The 23,237-nt window shown below is 41.8% G+C and overlaps 1 protein-coding gene across 7 annotated transcripts in view; it reads right to left on the minus strand.

The window, feature by feature from the left end:
- Positions 1-23,237, minus strand: part of P4HA3 (prolyl 4-hydroxylase subunit alpha 3) — a 39,828-nt gene that overhangs the window by 2,136 nt on the left and 14,455 nt on the right. For all 7 annotated transcript variants that reach the window (XR_004435614.1, XM_033203774.1, XM_033203772.1 and 4 more), the window contains exons 5-11: positions 19,895-19,946; positions 17,010-17,173; positions 16,591-16,767; positions 10,786-10,850; positions 8,371-8,530; positions 4,928-4,990; positions 978-1,046 (exon numbers count right to left, since the gene is read on the minus strand). Coding sequence is in view for 6 of the 7 variants with exons in the window: in XM_033203774.1 (XP_033059665.1) it covers positions 978-1,046; positions 4,928-4,990; positions 8,371-8,530; positions 10,786-10,850; positions 16,591-16,767; positions 17,010-17,173; positions 19,895-19,946 (750 nt within the window). In the remaining variant the exon portion in view is untranslated. The remainder of the gene's footprint in view (positions 1-977; positions 1,047-4,927; positions 4,991-8,370; positions 8,531-10,785; positions 10,851-16,590; positions 16,768-17,009; positions 17,174-19,894; positions 19,947-23,237) is intronic.

Below are 23,237 nucleotides of genomic sequence, written 5' to 3' on the forward strand. Positions count from 1 at the left end.
GGCACTTACAACTAACACCTTCAGGGAGCAGGCAGTATCATAATCCCCATTTTCCTAGCAAAGAACTGGAGGCCCAGGGCTTTACATAATGCAACAAAAGAAGGAGCAAAGTGAGGACGCAAGGCCAGGTGTTCTCACGCTAAATCCTGTATGTTTTTCCCCTACACACAGCTTCTTTGCCCTATCTACTTCCTGTAGTCAAATTACTTTAACCTTGCCCTCAAAGTAGACAAAACCCCAGGTCATGAAGAGCTTTCCAGGATGCATTGGCAGTCTCTATGTTCCCAAGCCTACAGGAGGCACCAAGTTCCTGAGCATTCAGAGACACCTGGCATTGATTTATCAAATGCTTAGAATGCATCAGGCACTGTACTACCTGCTTTACAGGAATGATCTCGTTTAGTTATCTACATTTCATTCCTAAATTAGGTAAGGGCTGCCAGGGAGTTGGACTGATCTGAAATTTGGAGGAAATACTCATTCATGAAGCAAATCTCTTACACTTGGTTCTCCTCAGCGCCTATCCTTTCCAAATTCCTATTGCACCATCATAATGCCTGCTGACATCTCTGTAAACTCCTGGATCAAAGGGCTATGAATTTCCCTCTGCACCCTCTGTTTCTCTAGCTCTTAATGTGGACTGAACTAATAATGGAAGGAACTAGATGCTGTAGAGGATCCAAAGTAAATAAAACAGAGCTCTTATCTTGAGGAGCTGTACTGTGACAGGGAAGACAGACGTGTAATCATCTACTTGCAAGGTAAGTGTAAATAAAATAACAAATAGAGACACAAGTGACAAGCATGTTTGTGATAGTAAAGAAGACTATTGGATGATCTGTGATTCTGAGAATTGGGGAAAACCTCTTTTTGGCCCTCCTCCCAGGAATGGGCTTGCAAGCACAGAGAGCGTGAAGGTTAGGGGGTGAGCGCTGCACTCCCTCAACTCCATCTTCTGGGACCAGGGCCCCACTCACCTTGACCACAGGCACGCTGAGGTTGGCATAGATGAAGGCTGTGGCTCCTCCGGCTTCCACCGAGCTCAGCTACAAGACCAGAGGAAGAAGCCAGAGTTAAAACAGCCACCGACTTCCCTACCCTGTCATATGACGTCATTTCTGCATAGATTCCTAGATTCCTTCCCATGGTCTTCTATTCAACTCTGAGAGAAATATTTGAAAGACAGTGATCCAACTTAGGAGGAATTTCGGGAGCCTACTCAATGGCATTGGTGTTGCCTACAGGGCCACAAGAGGATAATGTTTTAGTATTCCTTCTTTCTTTTCCCTTCCAGTTAACATCCTTATTGAGGGCTACAATAAGTAGATTCAAACTTTTTTGACTGAGACCCTTAGGAAAAAATACATTTTAAATAATGACCCAAGACACACACACACACACACACATACAAACACACACACACACACACATACAAACACACACACACAAACACACACACACATACAAACACACACACACACAAACACACACACACGCACACACACAGCCTGAAATACAATTGTCATAAAACATTCTTACTATCTGAGATAACTTCTGATCTTCTCTATTTTATTTTATTCTATTCTAGCGTAGTTCTCTGAAATGCTCATCATTAGAACCACTAAACTAATCTCACAACCTATAACGGATCATGACTTGTGGCTTGAAAACCAGTTTAGACTATGATTCTTCTTGGAAGCTGGGCATCATAGGAACTACTCATTACACCTTTGGCGTATTCTCCAGATCACTCTGCTCCTCTCCAGGAAACCCAAGCTAACCCATCACTGGTCTGTTCTAGGATTATGCATATGTTTTCTTAATGTGAAGCTTTTTTTCTGGTTGTCACAGAAATATATAATAATTATAAACTTTTTAAAACAGGAAAATATTTTTAAATACCAATACTTATCATTGTACCATTCAGAAAAAAGTTACAGTTGACTTAGTGATAGTTGACATTTATTGGGCACTGACTATATGCTAGACGTTACACTATGTCCTTACAAATATATTATCTCATTTATTCCTCAAAACAATCCTAGGAATTACAATTGTTACTATTTTTAACTCTTCTCATTTTACAGATGAAGAAACCAAGTCTCAGAGAGCTTAGGTACCTTATAAAAGGTCACATGACTCTTCCAAGACAGAGCCAGGATTTGAGCTGGGCTAGTGCCGTGTGACTACAAAGTCCCTGCTCATAACCATCATGCTACACCTTTGAAAATTTAGGTCATATCCAAACATTTATTATTATAAACAACACTGCACTGAACAACTTAATGAAAAAAAAATCACTTTGCATTTTGGATTGTTTTCATAGGAAAGAGTCTTAACACTAGTATTATGGGGTCAAAAGGATATGCATAAGTTTTATACTTATACATTTTGCTAAATTATTTTTGCAGCAGTTGCATCACACAAGAGTGCCAGTTTTACCTCACGCTGCCTAGCACTATCTACCAGAAGGTTCATGCTCTTTAATCTTATGGAAGTCAGATCCCAGCACATTTACTTGTGTTACAGAGCAAGAGGTATAGGAGGTAGGACGCTGGCCCTTGGTAGATGCAAGTGAACTGACGTGGTGATTTGGAACCTGGAAATGGCAGTGGTGACTATCAGCATTCCTTGGCTCCCCCTGTAGCACACTGGGAAAGCCGACAAGAACAACAATTGGTTCCTTGTGTTTAGGTAACTAACAAATTCGATTATTCTATTCCAGCCCTTGCCAGTAAGGGGCAACCTGGACTTTCCTGCATTCTTTTACCTGTGGTTTTACAATATGGTGGAAAGGAATGACATAGCCAACACATTAAAAAGAAAATCAGATTCTGCATGCAATGAAGCTCATGAGCACAGCATGGGCCGTGAGAACAGCGGGGAAGGGAGAGAAATCGTCACTCTGTATACCTTCTACTGTTTTGTATTGGGGCTGATTTTTTTTTTTAATTGAGACAGGGTCTCACTCTGTTACCCAGGCTGGACTCAAACTGCTGGGCCCAAGCGATTTTCTTGCCTCAGCCTGCCAAGTAGCTGGGACTACAGATGCACACACTGCACCCAGCTTGAGACTGATCTTATGTCCAATCTGAGCAGAAAATCACCAACTGGATTTCAACTCAACCCTCTGTACTTCTTAAAGATTATTTCTCCCTACAGTATCAGTCTTAGGTTTCCCAGAAACCTTAACATTTGTCTTGAGAAATGTTTGTCTTGAAATTGTCTCAAGAAATCCCAACCTGCAGATAAAAGACTTAGGCATAATCTAGCACTTCCCAGGTCCCACCATACTGATTCCACCCTTTACGAGACCCTTTCCTTTAATTGCTCTGTAGGATACAATGACAGAAACATACAGTATGGAACTTTCTGGAGTGACATCCCTTCTTACATTATCTCATCAGATCCTTACAACACTGTGAGGAAGCACAGGGCAAAAAGTGAGCTCAAATAATAGATGTAATCTGTGCTGAGGTCACATAGTAAGTGGCAGAATCAGGATTAGGTCAACTGACTCCAAACCCAAAGTGCATTCCATTCCACTGTGTCTCAAATACTTAAAACGCAAATGCACATTAATTCACATGCATGTGAAAGTGTGTGAGAGTGCGTGCACAAACACAAACACACACACATGCATTTGCCATTTAAAATTACTGGGTTTTTATACCCATGCTACCTTTGCTATAGTAACTGGGGCCCTGTAACCAGGGAACCAGCCATAGGAGATACTGAGGGGATAAAGAACAGAGATCTATTGTGCCCTAGATGCCCTATTTTTTGGCAGTAGTTCATTCTTTCACTGTCTGTGACCTCCCATGACAGCTGGAGTGCTAAACCAGAGATGCAACCAGCTGCAGCTCCAAGATGTGTCCCCTGCCTGATAACTGACCTCAGAATGATCAGAATGAGGCCAGACACCATTGTAAGTGGAAGCCTTCCAGTCCCATAGGAAGTACAGAACCGAGCCACACAGAGAAACACATTGACATTGCTGGCATTAAAGACTACACAGAATGCTGGCCTCCATCTGCCCTTTCTTGGCTGTCCTGTGGAGACCAGAAACAGTCCTAATAGAAGAGGAAACGCTGGGGTGCGGGATGTCTGCTATTCTGATGAGCCTGAAACAAGGACTTCATCCTTGGTTGTTATATGGAGCCCCTTCAGTTAGCAGTAAGATATCTCTTCTAATAAGTGGTTAATTCTAATAATCTCTTCCAGTGACAGGTGATTGAAATTATGGCTTGCCACAGAGAAGGAAGTAAACCCACATGATCTGAAGGAAAGGGGATAGGTAAGATGATACAGACTGGGGCCGACTCCTGATCAGGCCAGGAATTAGGAGAGAAGTACAATTTATTGTTGTATTTTGAAAGGGGTGTCATGGAGATTTTACTGAAGATTTTATAGAGAGGTAAGGAAGATAATTTTCACTAAATATCAGAGGCAGCACTCGCTGAATTTCTCTCAGTGTCTCTATTCTTCCCTCTTGTAAATCTGCTGCCTCATTCCTCATCCGTGTCTCTCCCCACAGCTCCACAACCTCATCTATGGGTTGTTTTTCAACACTGATTAGTCCATGAGACCTCAAGGACACAGACTCTCAGAGCCTCCTCCTGTGTTGTTCAAGTCCCTCTATCTCTCTGCCTTCAGTGGAGCTCCACTTCCCACCCTAATCCACTGCCCATACCAAGGTCATATTTAGATTTACACACTGTCAGCTCTTTAAGGGTAGAAACCTTGTCTTGTATTTCTTTACATCTCCTACAGTGCCTATCAAAAATGCTGTCTGAAATTTGCAAAATTCTGGGAGATTTTTGCCCTGAGTACCAGATAAAATCAATATATGAAATTGCTTCGAAAACAATAAAATAAAGTAGAGCTATAGTCAGTCATGAAGTAAGAAGCCCAGAGCAAGACTCACATAGATCATAAATGTTGCAACTCGGTTTCCAGACTTCATTCTGTAGAGGGGGCTGCTTGGTGACTGAGAAAAAACAGAACATATCATTATTTTACGCACATGGCACCAGTGGGACAGGCAGGATTCCACTATTAATACAAATAGAAGTAAAATGGGGTGTCAAAGATGGGATATAGTTCTGAGCTACACCTACTGGAGTATGTGCCCGTCTTTGCTGGCAGGTACTCAATACAATTTTTTTTTTTAACTAATTTATTAGATACTTATATAAAAAAATTGTATACTAACCAAAGAGAACTACTTATCAGTAATGAAAGTACTACATGAGGGGTTAATTGCACCTCTGAGTTTTCTGTGAAATATAGCAATTAATATATAAAATATTACAGATAATTATTCTGTAGGAATACCAAATCAGAAGGCCAGAGTTCCAATTACTTGCTGAAGAGACATACTCTTTTCTTTTTGTCACGGAACAGTTTGAGATATGATTTACATTCCATAAAATTCACCCCTTGTAAGCCTACTGTTCAGTAAGTTTTAGTAAATTTTAACAGTCATCCAATCATTCCCACAATTGAGGTTTAGAACACAGAACACTTCCATCTGCTGAAAAGTTCCTTCATGCCAATTAGCAGTCAATCCCTGCTCCCACCTCCAACCTCAGGCAACCCACTTATCTGCTTTCTCTCTATAGCATTCCATTGTGCAGATATATCAAAATTTGTTTATCCATTCACCTGTTGACGGACATCTGGGCTGTTTCCAATTCTTGGTTATTGCAAATAAAGCTACTATAAACTTTTGTGTACAAGTGTTTGTAGAGACATATTTTCTTTTTCTTTTGGGTAAAATACATAGGCGTGAAATGGCTGGATCATAAGTAGGTGAACCTTTAATGTTTTAAGAAACTGTCAGACTTTTTTCCAAAGTGTCTGTATAATTCCCACTAGCAGTGTATGAGAGCTTCAGTTCCTCCACATCCTCACCAACACTTGGTATAATCTTATTTTATTGTAGCCATCGTAAGAGAGTGCAGTGCTATCTTACTGTGGTTTTAATTTGCATTTCCCTAATGATGTTGAGCTTCTTTCCATATGCTTCTTAGCCATTCATTTATCCTCTTTGGAGAGGTGCCTACTCAAATAACTTTTTGTCCATTAAAAAAATTTAATTATCTTATTACGGAGTTACAAAGGTTCTATAGATATTTTGGATACAAGTTCTTTACCAAATATATGATTTGCAAATATTTTCTCCTAGTTGGTGACTTATCTTTTCCTTTTCTAATGATGTTTTTTGAAAACCGAAGAATTTTAATTTGATAAGGTCCAATTTATCAGTTTTTTTCTTCTTTTATGGATCATACTTTGGTGTCCTATCTAAGAAATCTTTGCCTAACCTGTGGTCACAAAAATTTTCTCTTATGTTTTCTTCTAGACGTTTTATAGTTTTACATTTACATCTATGATCCATTTTGTGTTAATTTTCATATATGGTGTGAGATAAGGATGTATAGTCATTATTATTTTGCAGATAGATATTAAATTGTTCCAATACCATCTATTGAAAAGATTATATCTTCTTCACTGAATTTCCTTGGCACCTTTGTCAAAATCAATTGATCATAAATGTGTTGGTTTATTTCTGGACTCTATTCTGTTCCATTGACCTATGTGTCTCTCCTTACACTGGTGCCACACTGCCTTGATTCCTGTAGCTCTATACTAAGTTTTGAGATCAGGTAGTGTGTGTCCTCCAATGTGTTCTTCTTTTTCAAAATTGTTTTGGCTGCTCTAGGTTTTTTGCATTTCCATATACATTTTAGGATCAGCTTGTTAATTTCTATAAAAATAACCCTCCTGGAATTTTTATAAAGCTGGGGTTCAATTTATAGATCAATTTTGGGGAGGTCATTTTAATCCTCAAAAATCACTACTGGGTATCTACCCAAAGGAAAATAAAGTATTATATTAAAGAAAAAACACCTGCACCCAGATATTTATTGCAGCATTATTCACAACAGCAAAGTAATGGAACCAACCTAAATGTCCATCAATGGTTGATTTAATAAAGAAAGTATGGTATATATACAACATGGAATACTATCCAGCCATAAAAAGAATGTAATCATTTCCTCTGCAGCAACATGGATGGAGCTGGAGGCCATTATCCTAAGTGAACTAACTCAAAAGCAGAAGATAAGATATTGCATGTTCTCACTTACAAGTGGGAGCTAAACAATGGGTACACATGCACATAAAGATGCAGGTAACAGACACTGGAAACTCCAAAATGGGGGAGGGTGAAAGGGGAGTGAGAGTTGAAAAATTATGTATCAGGTACAACATTCAATATTTGGGTGATGGGTACACTGGAAGTGTAGTCCCCACCATTACACATGTAATGCCCATATAACAAGCACGGCTGGGTGCAGTGGCTCACTCCTGTAATGTCAGCACTTTGGGAGACTGAGGTGGGAAGATTGCTTGAGCCCAGGAGTTCAAGACCAGCCTGGGCAACATAGCAGGACCTTGTCTCTACAAAAAAAAAATTTTTTTTTTTTTTTTTTGTTGAGACGGAGTCTCGCTCTGTCGCCCAGGCTGGAGTGCAGTGGCCGGATCTCAGCTCACTGCAAGCTCCGCCTCCCGGGTTTACACCATTCTCTCGCCTCAGCCTCCCGAGTAGCTGGGACTACAGGCGCCCGCCATCTCGCCCGGCTAATTTTTTGTATTTTTTTAGTAGAGACGGGGTTTCACCGTGTTAGCCAGGATGGTCTCGATCTCCTGACCTCGTGATCCGCCCGTCTTGGCCTCCCAAAGTGCTGGGATTACAGGCTTGAGCCACCGCGCCCGGCCCCCCCAAAAAAATTTTTTAATTAGCCAGGTGTAGTCCTAGAGCTACTTGGGAGGCTGAGATGGGAGCATCGCTTAGCCCAGGAGTTCAAGGCTGCAGTGAGCTATGATGGTGCCACTACATTGCAGCCTTGGCAACAGAGCAAGACCCTGCCTATAAAGAAAAAAATAAATACATAAATAAATACGTAAATAAAAAACAAGCATATATACCCTATGAATCTAAAATTTAAAAAAATATATATTTGCTATTATCAGCAAAGATGGCCAGTTGAGATCATGAGGATAGAAGAGTTACTGGAGGAAGGACAATCCTCACCAGGAAGTCCCTGAGTGAAGAAGTCAGATGATTCCATGACAAGCCACATTCTTCCCTCACCAGCAAATTTTAGTAGAAGGTGGCAGACAAGAAAATGAGTCAGCAACAATATGCTTGAAACTAATGCTTTCAGATGTTTCTAGAACAAGAATCTTTGTTCTAAGGTTTCACTTAGTATTCCCTGAGAGCCAACAAGAGCTCTGCCTCAGAGAAATAAATAATGGCCTGGCTTACTACCCCAGGGGATTGGTCATTGACTCCACCATTACCGTAGCGTGGTCAAAGTGAGGCTCATAGTGCCCTCCGATGCCATAGTTCACCACCTGCAGATACTCTGCATACGGAGGCCGGACATCAAGGCCTGTGAGGGCAGCAATGCGGTGGTTAAGGGTCACCAGCATTGGGTCAACGGTGTCCTTCAGCCAGGCACTAAAACACACCACAGATTGAAGCATCAATGATCTGATGCCTGAAATGACTAAATGATGTATCTGAATGAGTGAATAAACAAATAAATTATGTTAATTGCCAGAAGGAAGGATGGAAGGAAGGAAGGAAGAGAGGGAGGGAAGACAGACATAACTGCCTAATTACCTACTCAGTCCTCATGGTATGTCTGCCCAGTTCACTTTGTTCTCTACCTCAACAATCTCATGGCATTGAGATACAAAGAGGAATAAGACAAAACCCCGGCCTTCAAAGCTACTATGGTGTAGAGACATCTGAACAGAGGGACCCGGATACACTGGGAAAAGCTTGAGATTTAGAGAAACGTGACGAGTCCCTGATCCTCTGTGATCCTAAGTAAAGTATTTAACCACTAACCTCTCTAAGGGTCAGTGTGTTGTCTATAAAATTGGGATGATAATAATATCTACTTCACAGACTTAAAAAGATTGTGAGAGGCAATGCTTACGAAGACACTTTGTGAGCTATATGTTAGTGTTACTTTTAAACACAGGAAAATCTCTGCTCTACTGCAAGACAAGCCAGGATAGGGCAAAGACCAAACAGCAGAGTTCAGTCTTTTTTCCTGAATGTCTTGTTGAGTCACTTCTGACAAAGTAGCAATTTTGGAATCAGAATTTATGTCCCTGGAAAATGAGGAAGTGCTCCCTAAAGCCAGTGGGCCTCCTGGGGAGACCATAAGGCTCTGAGGGAAGAGCCTTGGCATGATATGGAAGACCATTTCTTTGCTCTTTGCTTTTGATGAACTAATGTGTTCATTCTTTTAAATAGAGTGCAAGAGAGTGCTATGCCACATGCTCTTAGGTTTACAGAGATCCCCAAGACAGGGTTATTGCCTTCTAAGAGCTCATGGATTATGGGAGAAAGGACAAACACAAATATAACTAAGAACAAAGTAAGGTACAGTGAAAAATTGAGAAACAGACTTTAAAGTGCTGGGGAGCACAGAGGAAGAAGAAGTTCATTCCAGTGGGGCACTCAGGTAAGATGGTGACATTGAGGCCAAATTTTGAAGGGTACATAAAATTTCAATAGATGGAAAAGATGTAGGAGTATTCCAGCCTGAAGAAACAGCATAAGCACAGACATGGAGGTGTGGCAATAAATTATGCATAAGGAGACAGGAAGAAGTAACGGGAGATACAGCTGGAGAAGCAGCCTCAGGGCATGACATAGAAAGCTGAAAACACTGTGATATGGAATCTGGACTTGACTTTATGGATAATGGGTAGTCAGTGAAGGTGTGCGAGCAGGAAAACGATTTGGTAATTAGAAGTTCCCTGGTGACCTTTGGGAGACCAGCTCCAGTGAAGTTGTGAGGACAGAATCAAAAGTCAAAGAGCTGAAGAGTGATGCAAGTAGAGAAAGAAAGTAGTTTCTTGTTCTGAAAAGGGAAGAAAATACCACCTGCTCCCCTGGAAGCAATTAACCCAAGGCTGAATTTTCTCTCTGACACTACAGTATCAGAAAGGTTAGAAAAAGCAATGAAGCTGAGGTCATAGGGACCTTCCATAGCTTAGAGAATAACTACTAATATGAAAGGCCCTGAACGTACCAGACCAAGTAAGTTAAGCCAAATGATTCTGAATCACAGCTTTGATCACTCACCTCCCTTCCCAGACAGCACAAACGAATCCCCATTCTGAGGTCTGGCCTCTTGCCAAGGATGCTGACATCACTGTCTCACATGTCTTTGGTGGATGCAAGTAAAGGGCTGCAGTGGGGGGTGGGCAGGGCTGGAGGGGTGGGATAAAGCTGGGCTCTCACAGCTGAATCTGCTCCTCTACAGAAGCCATCAGGGCCACAGAGTCTATTTGTCCTTCTGGTCTCATTGTTGGCAAGTCATGCTTTGAATATGAGTCAGGAGGTGGGAACAGAATCTTGTAAAGTTAAAATTACAAATGTAGACAGGACTATATCTTCTGGAAAAGCAATCCTGTTTAGAAGAACAACTACAGACTTATTTTTTGGTTTAGGCCAGAGGAGCTTTTCCAAGTCTCTCTCGAATGGCCTTCTAGTTAAATCCTCAGATGATCTAACAATCTGGGAAAGGGGAGTGGAAACTTCTCCCTCTTAAAAAGAATGTATCGCTATAAACGTGAACTAGGAGTTCTCCACCTCTGGCGGTCCCTGAACGGCTGTTGCTGACTGGCAGTCAGCTATGCTACAGGCCTGAGGGTGGGCAGCAGGTATGACCAAGGAAGGGCCCTTCTTACCTTTTGCTGATGCGGTACTCCACTTGTAACTGCTTCTCCCCTGATGCCACCACTGATCTCTGTAGCTGGTGGGAAGGATGTAAGACAAAGTCCAAGTGGTTAGGATGCAAAAGGAAAGGCTTGTCATTCGACAGACATGCTCCCCCCTTAAGCATAAACATAACAGACGCCAGTTCCTCCCTAATTAGAGGACATTTTGCATGTGGGACTAATTTAGTGACAGCTATGAATCCTGAAAATAAAAGACCATAAGGGACTAAAGATCGTAAAGTTGAAAATAACCTTTTTTTTTTTTTTTTTTGCATTCAAGGGCTTAATTTTAATTTTAATTTTGGATGGGAAGTTTTTTGCATTGTCATGGGTCTTTAGAAAATAACTTTTAACACTGTGTCTAGTCGACAGTAAGCACCCGATAAAAGTTTGCTAAGTTGAATTGAACTGTTTTTGAATCCCTTTTGTATCTGCAAGACTGTGAGTTAGGTAAGAACAGGGGCTATTTCTCATTCATCTTTGTTTCCCAGGGTCAGGCACAGGGGCTGGCCTATGGTAAGCACTTCGTAAGTGTTTGTCGAATTAAACGAACACCTCCAGCAACAGGAAACTCTCTACACTCAGAGGCAGCCTACTCCTTTTGAATATTCTAATGAAAGCCTTTCCTTATGGAGAATCAGAATCTGTTTTTGCTACAACTACTTTTTTTAAAAAATTGATATATAGGCCGGGCGCGGTGGCTCAAGCCTGTAATCCCAGCACTTTGGGAGGCCGAGGCGGGCGGATCACGAGGTCAGGAGATCGAGACCCTCCTGGCTAACACGGTGAAACCCCGTCTCTACTAAAAATACAAAAAACTAGCCGGGCGCGGTGGCGGGCGCCTGTAGTCCCAGCTACTCGGAGGCTGAGGCGGGAGAATGGCGGGAACCCGGGAGGCGGAGCTTGCAGTGAGCCGAGATCGCGCCACTGCACTCCAGCCTGGGCGACACAGCGAGACTCCGTCTCAAAAAAAAAAAAAAAAAAAAATTGATATATAATAGTTATAAATGTTGAGGGTACTTGTGAGATTTTCATAGCTGCAACTGCCTTGATTGTGAAAAGACAACAACAGTTTTGATAACACTAGTTTAATTAAATGCCTGTCTTTTGTTCTGAATGTCTAGATATAGCATTTAAATTATTATTATTATTATCTTTAGAGATAGGGTCTTGCTATGTTGCCCAGGCTGGAGTGCAGTAGTACAATCATAGCTCACTACAGCCTCCAACTCCTAGACTCAAGCAATCCTCCCACCTCAGCCTCCCAAATAGCTGGGACCATAAGCACATGCCACCAAAACTGGCTAATTTTTTTAAAAAATGTTTTTTGTAGATATGGGGTCTTGTTTTGTTGCCCAGGCTGGTCTTGAACTTCTGGTCTCAAGGGATCCTCCTGCCTCGGCCTCCCAAAGTGCTGGGATTATAGGAATGAGCCACCATAGCAGGCCTAAATTATTTTTAAATAAAGTGTCTCCTAATTGCAAAATCCAGGGACAGAAAGAGAAATATTATTTATTTATATGAGGGTAAATGCCTCTGTCATCAGAATGTCAGCTCATGAGGGCAAGGACTTGACCTTTTTTCAGTGCTGTATCCCCAGGGTCCATTCAACGCCTGGCGGTGGAGTAGGTGCTTAGTACTGGTTAAATAAACAAATGAATGAAAGAAACAGGGCACTGTGCTTAAAGGTGCTCACAGGGCTCAGACCCAGCTCTGGTGCTTCACAGGCAGGCAGAGCCTGGGGCAATGAGCTTCACAGACAGAAGCTCTTTCCCTTCTCTGAAGCTTCCATAATGTCATTGTCCCTCCTGCTAAACCAGGTAGACAGTCTTGGAAAAGCCACTTCCTTTCCTTGGGCCTGTTGCCCCATCTATAAAATGCAGCACAGGAACAACATGTGCTTGCGAGTTCCTCTCATCATGTGGCTCTACAATCTTATGAAGCAGGAAATCAGAAGGGGATTGATGTTGCCTCTATCCATTGTCCCTGGTGTGCTGTCCTGAGCCATTTGTAGAGGAGAGACTCACAGAAGAGGGATGCTCCTTCTGTTCTTTTAGGGCCAAATTCATGGTTAAAAAAAAAGAAAAAGAAAAAGAAAAAAAAAAAAACCTAAGGAATCCTTTCTCCACTCCAAATTAAGAAGCCACCTTATACTTAATTCCTGTAACAATCATTAATTGTCCATGTACCAGTCACTCATTTTTTGGAACAAATATTTATTGGTTGTTCTCTGTGCTAAGCACTGTGCTAGGCCCTGGAAAAACAATATGTTAACCCAGACAATGTCCCCTGCCCCTAAGACATCTAATGAGGCCATAATAGGTAAGTATAGAATGCCATGAAAATACAGAGAGGGGCACATAGCCCCTTCTTATGAGGGACAGGAAGTCTTTCCAGGATGTCCACGAGACACACTGGAATCATACGGGTGAGAAGTCAAGGGCAGCTCATTCCAGGCAGACAGAAGAGTGTGCAGCTGGAGCATCAAGTGCTGGGGGAGATGTGGTGGAAGGGGTTGGCAGCAGCCAGGCCATGGAGACTTGTAAGCACTCAAGGGCAAAAGTGACCCATTAAAGAGTTTCAGCAAGGGCTTGAGTGGTCAGACCTGAGCTTTTAAAGACTACTCTGGCAGCAATGGGAAGAACATGGGCAAGGCATTTGCAGAAAGATGATGCCTGCTAGTTTACAATCTGACTGGGGAAACAGGATGCTGACCCAGGAAACTGTCGGTGATGTCAGACAACACATAAAAGGCAGAATACATTTAAAAATTAAGTACCAAACAACCGGTGAGAAAAAGCTTAGAGTTCAGAGGAGGAATAGGTAATTGTATGTGGCTCTAAAAGGTGCTCTAAAAAAAGAACCAAAGGAGGCCAGACTGGTCAGGGCTAGCGGGCCCAACAAAGGTGCAGGGCTTCAACTGAGTCTTCAAAGATGGGCAGGATGTGCCGAGAGAGAGAAGTGATGAGCGAATGTGCTTTGGGAAAGGGACAGTGACTAGGAAGCAGAGATATTCAATACAAGCCACTGAGGCATCTGTCTTCAGTTCCCATGGGGGAGCCACTACCACGTGAGCCCAGGGCTGATTCCTGGGAGAGCCACAGACCAGTCAGGCATCAGCAGCCCCAGAGAGACTCTTCTAGGGGAAGGAAGTGTGCCAAGGTCTGTGCATGCCAAATGGACGACACAGCCATGAACATTTAAATCCACGTCTCTGGGTGGGTCACTTCTCCCGTTACCATGGTAACAGGGCTGTTCTAAGCAAAATGTAGCTGTTGGCCAAAAGCTACTACTGCTGGTTCACTGCAAAGCTGAACCTGTTTGCTCCAATTTACCAGTGGGGCTTAATTATCTCAAAAAACTTCTGTGCAAAGATTCTAGACTGTCCTGGAGGGGCTTTTAGATGAAATGATGATTGCTCCTCTTCTCCCTCCAATCCATGTCTGCTGTCACAATCTTCCTTAAAAATCAGACATGATCATGCAACTCTCCCATTAAAACTGTCCAACAGCTCTCCTGCTGCCTAAAGGATAAAATCCAAACTCCCTGGCATGGCATTTATAGCATCTGCTAATGGTGTCTCACCTCTAGCCTCATCTCCTATTACTTCTCGCCCCCATCCCTTGCACACTTCAGCCACCAAGTTTCTGCCCAGTCTCTGAACATACCACATATCACATACTGTTGCCCTTGCACATACTGTTTTGTCTTTCTGGAATACCCCTTGCCACCTTCTTTCTCTGATAGATGTCACCTCCACAGTGAAGCCTTCCCTGATTCTTCCTCCCTTACCCATCTGTTCTTCACCCAATTGCCTTTTCTTTAGAGGAAGCCTCCCTTTTTTATGTGCATAGTACAACTCCCTGCACACACCTCTATGATAGCATGTATCATAGTTTAGTGTAAATATTTGTTTTTCCCCATTGTGCACTAAGTTCCCAAGAGGAAAGAACCAATACTTCATCTCACTGTAAAAGCCCAGCACTCAGGCCAGTGTCTGGCACACAGTGGGCTCTATTCTCTTGATGAATGACTAACGGCTGCCTGGATGAACTGCACATGTTAAGGGCACAATGTCTGGCTTGACAGAAATAATTCTGAGACAATATGTTTAAAGAGGCAACATGCTTATAGAGGTGCATTATTTTTTAATATTTAGCATGCTTCCAAATGGAAGATTAAATGTCCTCTTCCCATTGACATCCAGCTTGGCTTGGTGACTTGCAGTACTTTCCCTGTGGAAGAATTAGAACCTCGCTGTTGACTGCAGTAGTGGCCACATGCTTTGCTCTGACCAACAAAACATGGGTGGAAGTAACATCTGGCACTTCCGCGCAGAAGCTTTATGAGCCAGCTTATGTTTGCCATTTGTCTTTTTCCTTTTCCATGAGACTGGCAATGTCCCATATAGAGGCTGCTCTGTCAGGCTGGGTCTCTGAGTGAAGACAGTGTGGGATGGCTTTAATAAAAATTTAATTTAATCATGATTGTAATTTAATTATAATCATTATTACATTATAACTAAATTATAACTAAATTTTTCCTTAAAACAGCCCTGTTGTCATGGAAACAGGAGAAGTGACCCACCCAGAGATGTCTATTTAATCGTTCACGGCCATGTCGTCCATTTGGCATGCACAGACCTTGGCACACTTCCTTCCCCTAGAAGCGTCTTTCTGGGGCTGCTGATGCCTGTCTGGTCTGTGGCTCTCCCAGGAATCAGCCCTGGGCTCACGTGGTAGTGGCTCCCCCATGGGAACTGAAGACAGATGCCTCAGTGGCTTGTGTTGAATATCTCTGCTTCCTAGTCACTGTCCCTTTCCCAAAGCACATTCGCTCATCACTTCTCTCTCTCGGCACATCCTGCCCATCTTTGAAGACTCAGTTGAAGCCCTGCACCTTTGTTGGGCCCGCTAGCCCTGACCAGTCTGGCCTCCTTTGATTCTTTTTAAAACGAAATTATAATCATGATTATAATTGAAGTACAAAGTTTAATTTATAATTCTGTTATAATTTATAATTCATAAATGAGGCACAGAGATTAACAATAATAAAATAGAAGAAGAATAATAATATACTGTATTAAAGTTACGGGAAAATGACCTCTCTCTCTTAAAATATCTTATTGTACTAAACTGAGAATAACTGAAACCACAGAAAGTAAAATTGCAAATAAGGGGGACTACTGTACCTCTAAGTTCTAGCTGTGGCTCTAGCTACATGTGTGACCTTAACAAGTCCCTTCCCCTCTTTGGGCCTCAGTTTCCCTTTTGACAAATAATGAAGTTCAGCTTTCTACTCTAACTCTGTAAATATGTGCTAGGATTTTACTCCTTGCCGCTGTCATTTCACCCTTTTCCCCACCTCTACCGATTATATGGAATGGTTGACACTTTTGAAGTGTTCTTTTTTATTTGCATTTTCTTAGGTTAAACTTACATACAATGATATGCACAGGTCTCAAGTGGACCATTTGGTGAGTTTTGACAAATGCATACAGCCACATGTACCATGTCTCTAACAAGATATTGAGAGCACATTTTCAATACCCCAGAGAATCCTCTTGCACATCATCCAGTTAATCCTTTCCATCCAGAGGCAAGCACTATTGTGATTTTTTTCCACCATGGATTAGTTTTATGGAATGGTTGGCATTCTGAACTCCTTAGCTCTTTGAGGTGTCTAGTTGTTCAGGTTGCCTATTCTGAACACTCCTGAACTCCAGGCATGTGAAGACACAAAGAGAAATTCTTGGCGGGTTCTCAGGACACTCACCCATGGTTCTGCAAATTCTCTAATTTTCTGAGCCTCTGAGTCACTGACAAAGTCATGGTAGAGAGCAATGTAGGGCTCCAAGTGGATGACCTCCTTCCGGATGGGCTGGAGCAGCAGGTAGGCATTGGAATTGGTCTCATAGGAACAGTAGAGGCTAGGGATCTGGTAGAGAGTGGGCTGGAAAGAAAGAATAGGATAAGCACAAGAGAAGAAGGGTCTAGGAGCAAAACTCAACTTAGGGGAACTATGGCATAACAAAATCGGAATGCAAGAGATACAGAATGTGGTCACTATGATGCTGCCCAAGTGAGCTTTATTGTTTTTAATGCATCAGCTCTACCCCCTCATGTTATCCCAATTCTAGTTTCTCACACTCTAGCCAGGCCTCTCCCCCTTTCTCTTTCCCTGAGGAATCCTACCTGGGAACCCAGGGTCTGACATAGCCCCTCGTAGGTGTCTCTGGTCTGCAGGTGGGGTATATTGGGCCTCTGGATGACAGCCTCAGCTACCACCTGGTTGGGGCTCTCTGCCAAGAGCCTTTCATATTTCAAGACATTCCTGGCCATCCTCTTATTATCTGGGCCTGGAAGAAATCAGAGCAGGGAATATAAAATAGGGATTAACAAACACTGGCCGCAGGGAGTGCCACCAAGGTTTCCTCCAGCTTCACTGCTGCACAAGATGGGCAACTGGATCTCCTGAATAACTCCTCATGTCAACGCACAGGAGGACACAAGGCCCTCACTCCCAGAAGAGTACCTGGTATTTTTTTTTAAAGTACCTTTTTTTTTTTTTTTTTAAAGTACCCAAAGTCCTTTGCACCTTTGAAGATGCAAAGGTGCAAAGGGCTTTAGGAAGCAAAGTGGAACTTAAAACTCTTAGGCCAAGGGATCATGAGGATGGCTGCTCTGGGATAGTGTGATGGTGTATATGGGGAAGATGAAGCTTCATTCATTCATTCATTGATTCTTTCACCCATCCATTCAGAAAATCGTCAATGAACATCTACTATGTACCAGATACTGTGCTACAGGCTGACCTCCCAGAATTTAGAGTCTAATGGAGAAAAAGGACATTAAATTATCACTTACAACAAAATATGATAAGTGCAATGAAGGAGAAGTCCAGAAAGTCAAAGCCTGTTGCAAAAGGACCCAACCTATTCTTCCCCAGAGAATTGGAAGCTAATTCATTCCTGGCTCCACTAGATCTTTCAAATCTCCTAACTGGCCTAGACCCAGAGCAAAGAAGTATGGGGCAGAGGGACTCTAGACTTTGGCTCTAGACTGGATTCCCACAGGGCCCTTGGGAAACCCAATAAATCTTGCGTCTTGTTCATGCCCACCTGTCTGTACCCACTTAGGCTGCAAGTTGCCCCATGCATTGGCAGAGCTACCCATGGCCTGCTGGTCTCTTTGCATGACTCTCAATGCACCTCAGAAGGAGATGCTGAATTGTTCTAAGGCTCCCAAAGCATCTTTCTCTGAGGAACCCAGTGTGCTTCTAACCGCAAGCATCACCCTGGCAAAGGAGGAAAGGAAGGGGCAGAAATTACCATTCTGTTTCAATAAGAGAAGAAATGAAGTTTTGGAGAATGGAAATTACAAGCCCAAACCCCAGTGAAAATATTGCAAAGCCAGAAATAAAACTGGGAATCTCAACTTGCCATGTTCTATTATCCACCTATAAAAGCACACAATTTGGGTGGATAGCAAAAAATTTAATAGATCAAGTGCAAAGAAATAAAAAGGTTTGGATTATAATTTTGTTTGTACCACTAACTACTCATGTGTTTGTAGATATACAGCTACTTCCTTATCCTACTGTTTGCTAAATTATCAGAAGGGAATAATTTACTAAATTGATTCATTAAAAAGTTATGTATACATGCAATTGTAAAGTCCTATATGAAATACTTTATAAATATTAAAACAAAATAGTGATTTTTGTATCTCATTTTAGTATCTAAATACTAAATACTCATGCCTGTAATCCCAGCATTTTGGGAGGCCAAGGCAGGTGGATCACTTGAGGCCAGGAGTTCGAGACCAGTCTGGCCAACATGCAGAACCCCCTCTCTGCTAAAAATATAAAAATTAGCTGGGCATGGTGGCACATGGCTGTAATCCCAGCTACTTGGGAGGCTGAGGCACAAGAATCACTTGAACCTGGGAGGCAGAGACTGCAGTGAGCCAAGATCGCACCATTGCACTCCAGCCTGGGTGACAGAACGAGACTCTGTCTCAAAAAACAAAACCAAAAAACAAACAACAAAGAAAAAAAACCACATCCCTAAAAGCAAAAGCAAAACAAAACAAACAAATACTGTATTAAAGAAAAACCTAGGAAGCCATCTACCACTAAAATGTTAAGCAAATATACACATATAACTTTGAAGCAAACATTTCCAAGCAGATAGCTGAGTTAGGAAGCATCTCCCTCCTGTTTAACTCATTTTGTTGTTAGCAAGGGACTCCCTGAAGGGGGGTTGATGCTGAATTATGTGACCCACTGGCTGGGCAGGATGCATGCATCACAGAGGGAGACCTGACTTAAAGGGAAAAACTGGCATCTCTCTGTGAGCAGCTGAACTGTGCAATCCTGCTGAGTCACTTTCCTTCTTGTGTACATAGTGCACACTGATTTCATTCATTCTTGGGTCTGCTTCCAAAATCTGGGTCTTTAAAATGTCTCTGAAGAAACTAGCTCCCACTCCTGGGCTTTTTCCCATTGAAGCAACACTAATATAACATTGATTGGGTGGAGGAAGGAAGGGACAGGTTGATATCTTCTCAGCATTTTCCAACTAACTTAAAAATTTCCCCCGATGCATTGAACAGTATGTAAGATTTCACCAAAATGTGAAATGTGACCTGGATTATGAAATCAAGATAATAAAGATAGGGCCAGGCACAGTGGTTCATACCTGTAATCCCAGAACTTTGGGAGGCCGAGGTGGGGGGACCACTTGAGGTTAGGAGTTTGAGACCAGCCTCGCCAACATGGTGAAACCCCATCTCTACTAAAAATACGAAAATTAGCCAGGTGTGGTGGTGGGCGCCTATAATCTCAGCTACTCGGGAGGCTGAGGCAGGAGAATCGCTTGAACCCAGGAGGCAGTGAGCTGAGATCGCACCACTGCACTCCAGCCTGGGTGACAGAGTGAGATGCCATCTCAAAAAAAAAAAAAAAGATAATAAAGACAGATAGCTGTAGTTCTCTTGCAGGAATTAAAAGCCAGGAGCAGAAGGGAGTTCCCCATAAGTCAGACCTGTGGCTGGCTTATCTTTTATCCATTACGTACTGTAGAGAAGAAACTCCCGAGAGAGGCTGAGGGCACATGAAACATTTCCTGCCTGTTTCAAAAAAAAGGAAAAGAAAGCATTAACTTCACTGAGGACATCTCCTCTGAACAAACCATTAAATGGATTAAAAAAAAAAAAAACTATAAAATATTCTTACCATAAGTAGATAACAAGGCTCACTGAAAGGAACAGCAGACCAGAAATGCAGAGGATCTATGGCCTCGCTGCAAATGAGGTCTCACCAGTCTCCTCATTTACTAATGACTTATGACCACCCTTACCAGGCAAGGTAGGAAAATAAATGAAAATAAACCTTCTTAAAGTGCCCTCAAATCTTAGAGCGTGCAAAACCACGTAATTGCAGGGTGTTGTTATTTGTTATATTATATTTAATAACACAACCGAAGTTAAATATATTTAACCTAATATGGAACTATAAAAACCCTAGTAAAAATATAATTTGTTCTCCAGATTCAGTTCTTCCCAGAGTCCACAAAGTTAGTGGAGGAAGGCAAAGAAAGAACTAAAATGGAAACATTGCCCAGTGCACAGGAATTAACTCTCCCTGCAGCCATTCAACCTTGGGCTCAACATAGTCAAAAGGAAATAGGGCTTTCCAGACAAATCTGGGGAACAGAATCCTGGATGGGTATCCAGCAGTCCTCTTCTGGGTGCTGCCAAATGATGACTAACTGATAGAAATGTATTTCATTCCAATCACTTTACTTTAGCATATTAACAATTCACTTTTAATGATAAAAACAATAAGCAGCACACTATGAAACATACGAGAAATGGACAAAAATTACTACACCAAAATCCAGGGACTGAAGCACTTTGGATAATATATAGTTTTTACATAGTTATAAGCATATTTTTATACATTTCACATCCTGATTGTTTCACTCTACACTGTTATCAGGAGTATTTTGATATCATCACATAGTCTTCACAGACAGCATTTTTAAAGGCTGCATTTTATTCCATCCAGAAGATACACCACAGAGAACATAACCATTCCACTACTGTTGGACAAATATATTGTTTCTAATTATTTGATATAATGAATTACTCTGTTCTACATTTAACAAGGAATACTTGAGTAATCTATGAATATCTTATAATGTCAAATATTAAGTTAAGGTCATAGCTTTTCAAACTCTTCGTGAGATGAAAAGAACCAAATACAATTTCACATATCTTTAAAACTTGAAAGCCTTGTAATAAAGTAAAATTATATTTTACAAAGAACAAAGAGTTACTTTTGTAACTCAGTTAAGTTTCTTTGGAAATAGGTACACTAAGTAACATTAAATGAAAAGAGAACATATACATGTATGTATCATGTAATAAGAGCTGACATTTATCCAGCAAGTAGCATGTGCCATGCATGCATTTTGTTAAAGGCTTTGCCTGTATTAGCTCATTCAATCCTCACAGCAACCCATTTGAGGTGAATATCATTATTCCTCTCTTACAAATAAGAAAATTGAGGCCCAGGGAAGCTAACTAAGTTGCCCATGTTTTCATAGCATTTGAACCCAGGTCTGTCTGATTCCAGAGCCCACAGCTTAACCACTGTACTCTACCATCTCTCATTATTAGCAGTTACTAAAATTTTTTTTACTAAAATATATGAAATAAAATACATTAAATTTTATATGATAATGAAAGGTCCATGGGGACATTTACTTCCAGTTTACTAGGGAGTGAGAAGGAACATTAACCATCTATAAGATAATGCCTTATGTGTTCTGTTATTGGGGAATAAAAACGTGCTGTAAGAGCACCAGGGAGGAAAGCCTGGGGAGTGAGAACTCAGGAAGACTTCACAAAGTGGGTGACATTCAAACTGCGCCTTGTAAGATAAACAGAATTTCACCAGACAAAGGAGGATGTAGAAAGAGAATAGAAGAGAAATCCAAGCCATCAGAGTTAGAGGGAAACAAAACAAAACTAATCAATAATTGGGTACAGCACTTGAAACCCCATCTTTCAGGGTAAGTTGCTTTAGTTTCTCTTCTCTGAGTCTTTCCACGTTGATTTTCCATTTCCTTCCTCTAGGAAAACTCAATTACTTCTCACCCTTTGTTACATCACAGTTATTCTATTTGGCTTTAACACACAGCAATTTAGCAGGAGAGTTAGGAAGAGAACATACACAGTTTTTTTTTTTCTTTGTTTCTTTGTTTCTTTTTTTTTTTTTTTTTTTGAGAAGCAGTTTCGCTTGTTTCCCAGGCTGGAGTGCAATGGCACAATCTCGGCTCACCACAACCTCCGCCTCTCGAGCTCAAGCGATTCTCCTGCCTTAGTCTCCTGAGTAGCTGGGATTACAGGCATGTGCCACCACACCCAGCTAATTTTTTTTTTTCTTTTTTCATAGAGACGGGGGTTTCTCCATGTTGGTCGGGCTGGTCTCGAACTCCTGACCTCAGGTGATCCGCCTGCCTCAACCTCCCAAAGTGCTGGGATTACAGGCGTGAGCCACCGCACCCGGCCAACACAGACACAGTTTTACAACAAAGATCCATTCACCAGGAACTTCCATGAAAGGAACAGGACTGTTTGCTGCACTGAAAGTAAATCTGTTTGGGCAGCAACACATGGGTTTGGACCACCCGCATCCTCCTCCCTTTTCTCAAGAAAAGGGGGAAAGAAAAAAAAAGGTAGGGAGCAGAAATGGTTTACTAGTTTTGGAAACTCTAGGGAACTGGTTCCATGGAGATTTTTGCAGCCTACCCTTGAAGACTGTACAACTCGGGTGGGAAATGGGGTTAGCTATACAAAAGCTATACCTTACCCAGTTATTGGTTAGTTTTGTTTATTGGTAGCTGCTTTATTTAGGGAAATGAACTTCTACATAAGGCACACCAGGGAGTAAGTAGATCAACAGTGCCGTGGAAAAACAACACCTGGAGGAGGCACTGTGACTGGTACTACAGAACAGTGATTCCAGCTCTGTAACTAGACAGGAGTCACATTACAGTTGGACTCAACTGCAGATGAGAAAAGCTCATAATCAAACTTCTTTGTCCACGGCAATATCATGGGTAATATCTGTGAAGAATTATGAGTTGCTGAGAGCACAAAAGAGTGATCTACATTTACTGTGAACCCATTAACCATTTGGGAATAAAGCAGCTGCTGCTACAGGTGACAAACTGCCTCCTACATGGGAAATAATGATTGTAAAGTAGTCAATGCATTGGAAAGAGCACTGGACTAATAGTCTAATCCTAGGTCTATAAGCTTTGTGACAAGTTAAGAGTCTTTTGGAGACTCAGTTTCCTCACATGTGATATATGGAAATGATAAAATAACTTCCTTGCTTGACTCACATTT

Source organism: Trachypithecus francoisi, unplaced genomic scaffold (assembly GCF_009764315.1).
Source record: "Trachypithecus francoisi isolate TF-2019V2 unplaced genomic scaffold, Tfra_2.0 Lachesis_group8, whole genome shotgun sequence".
NCBI classification, from domain to species: domain Eukaryota; kingdom Metazoa; phylum Chordata; class Mammalia; order Primates; family Cercopithecidae; genus Trachypithecus; species Trachypithecus francoisi.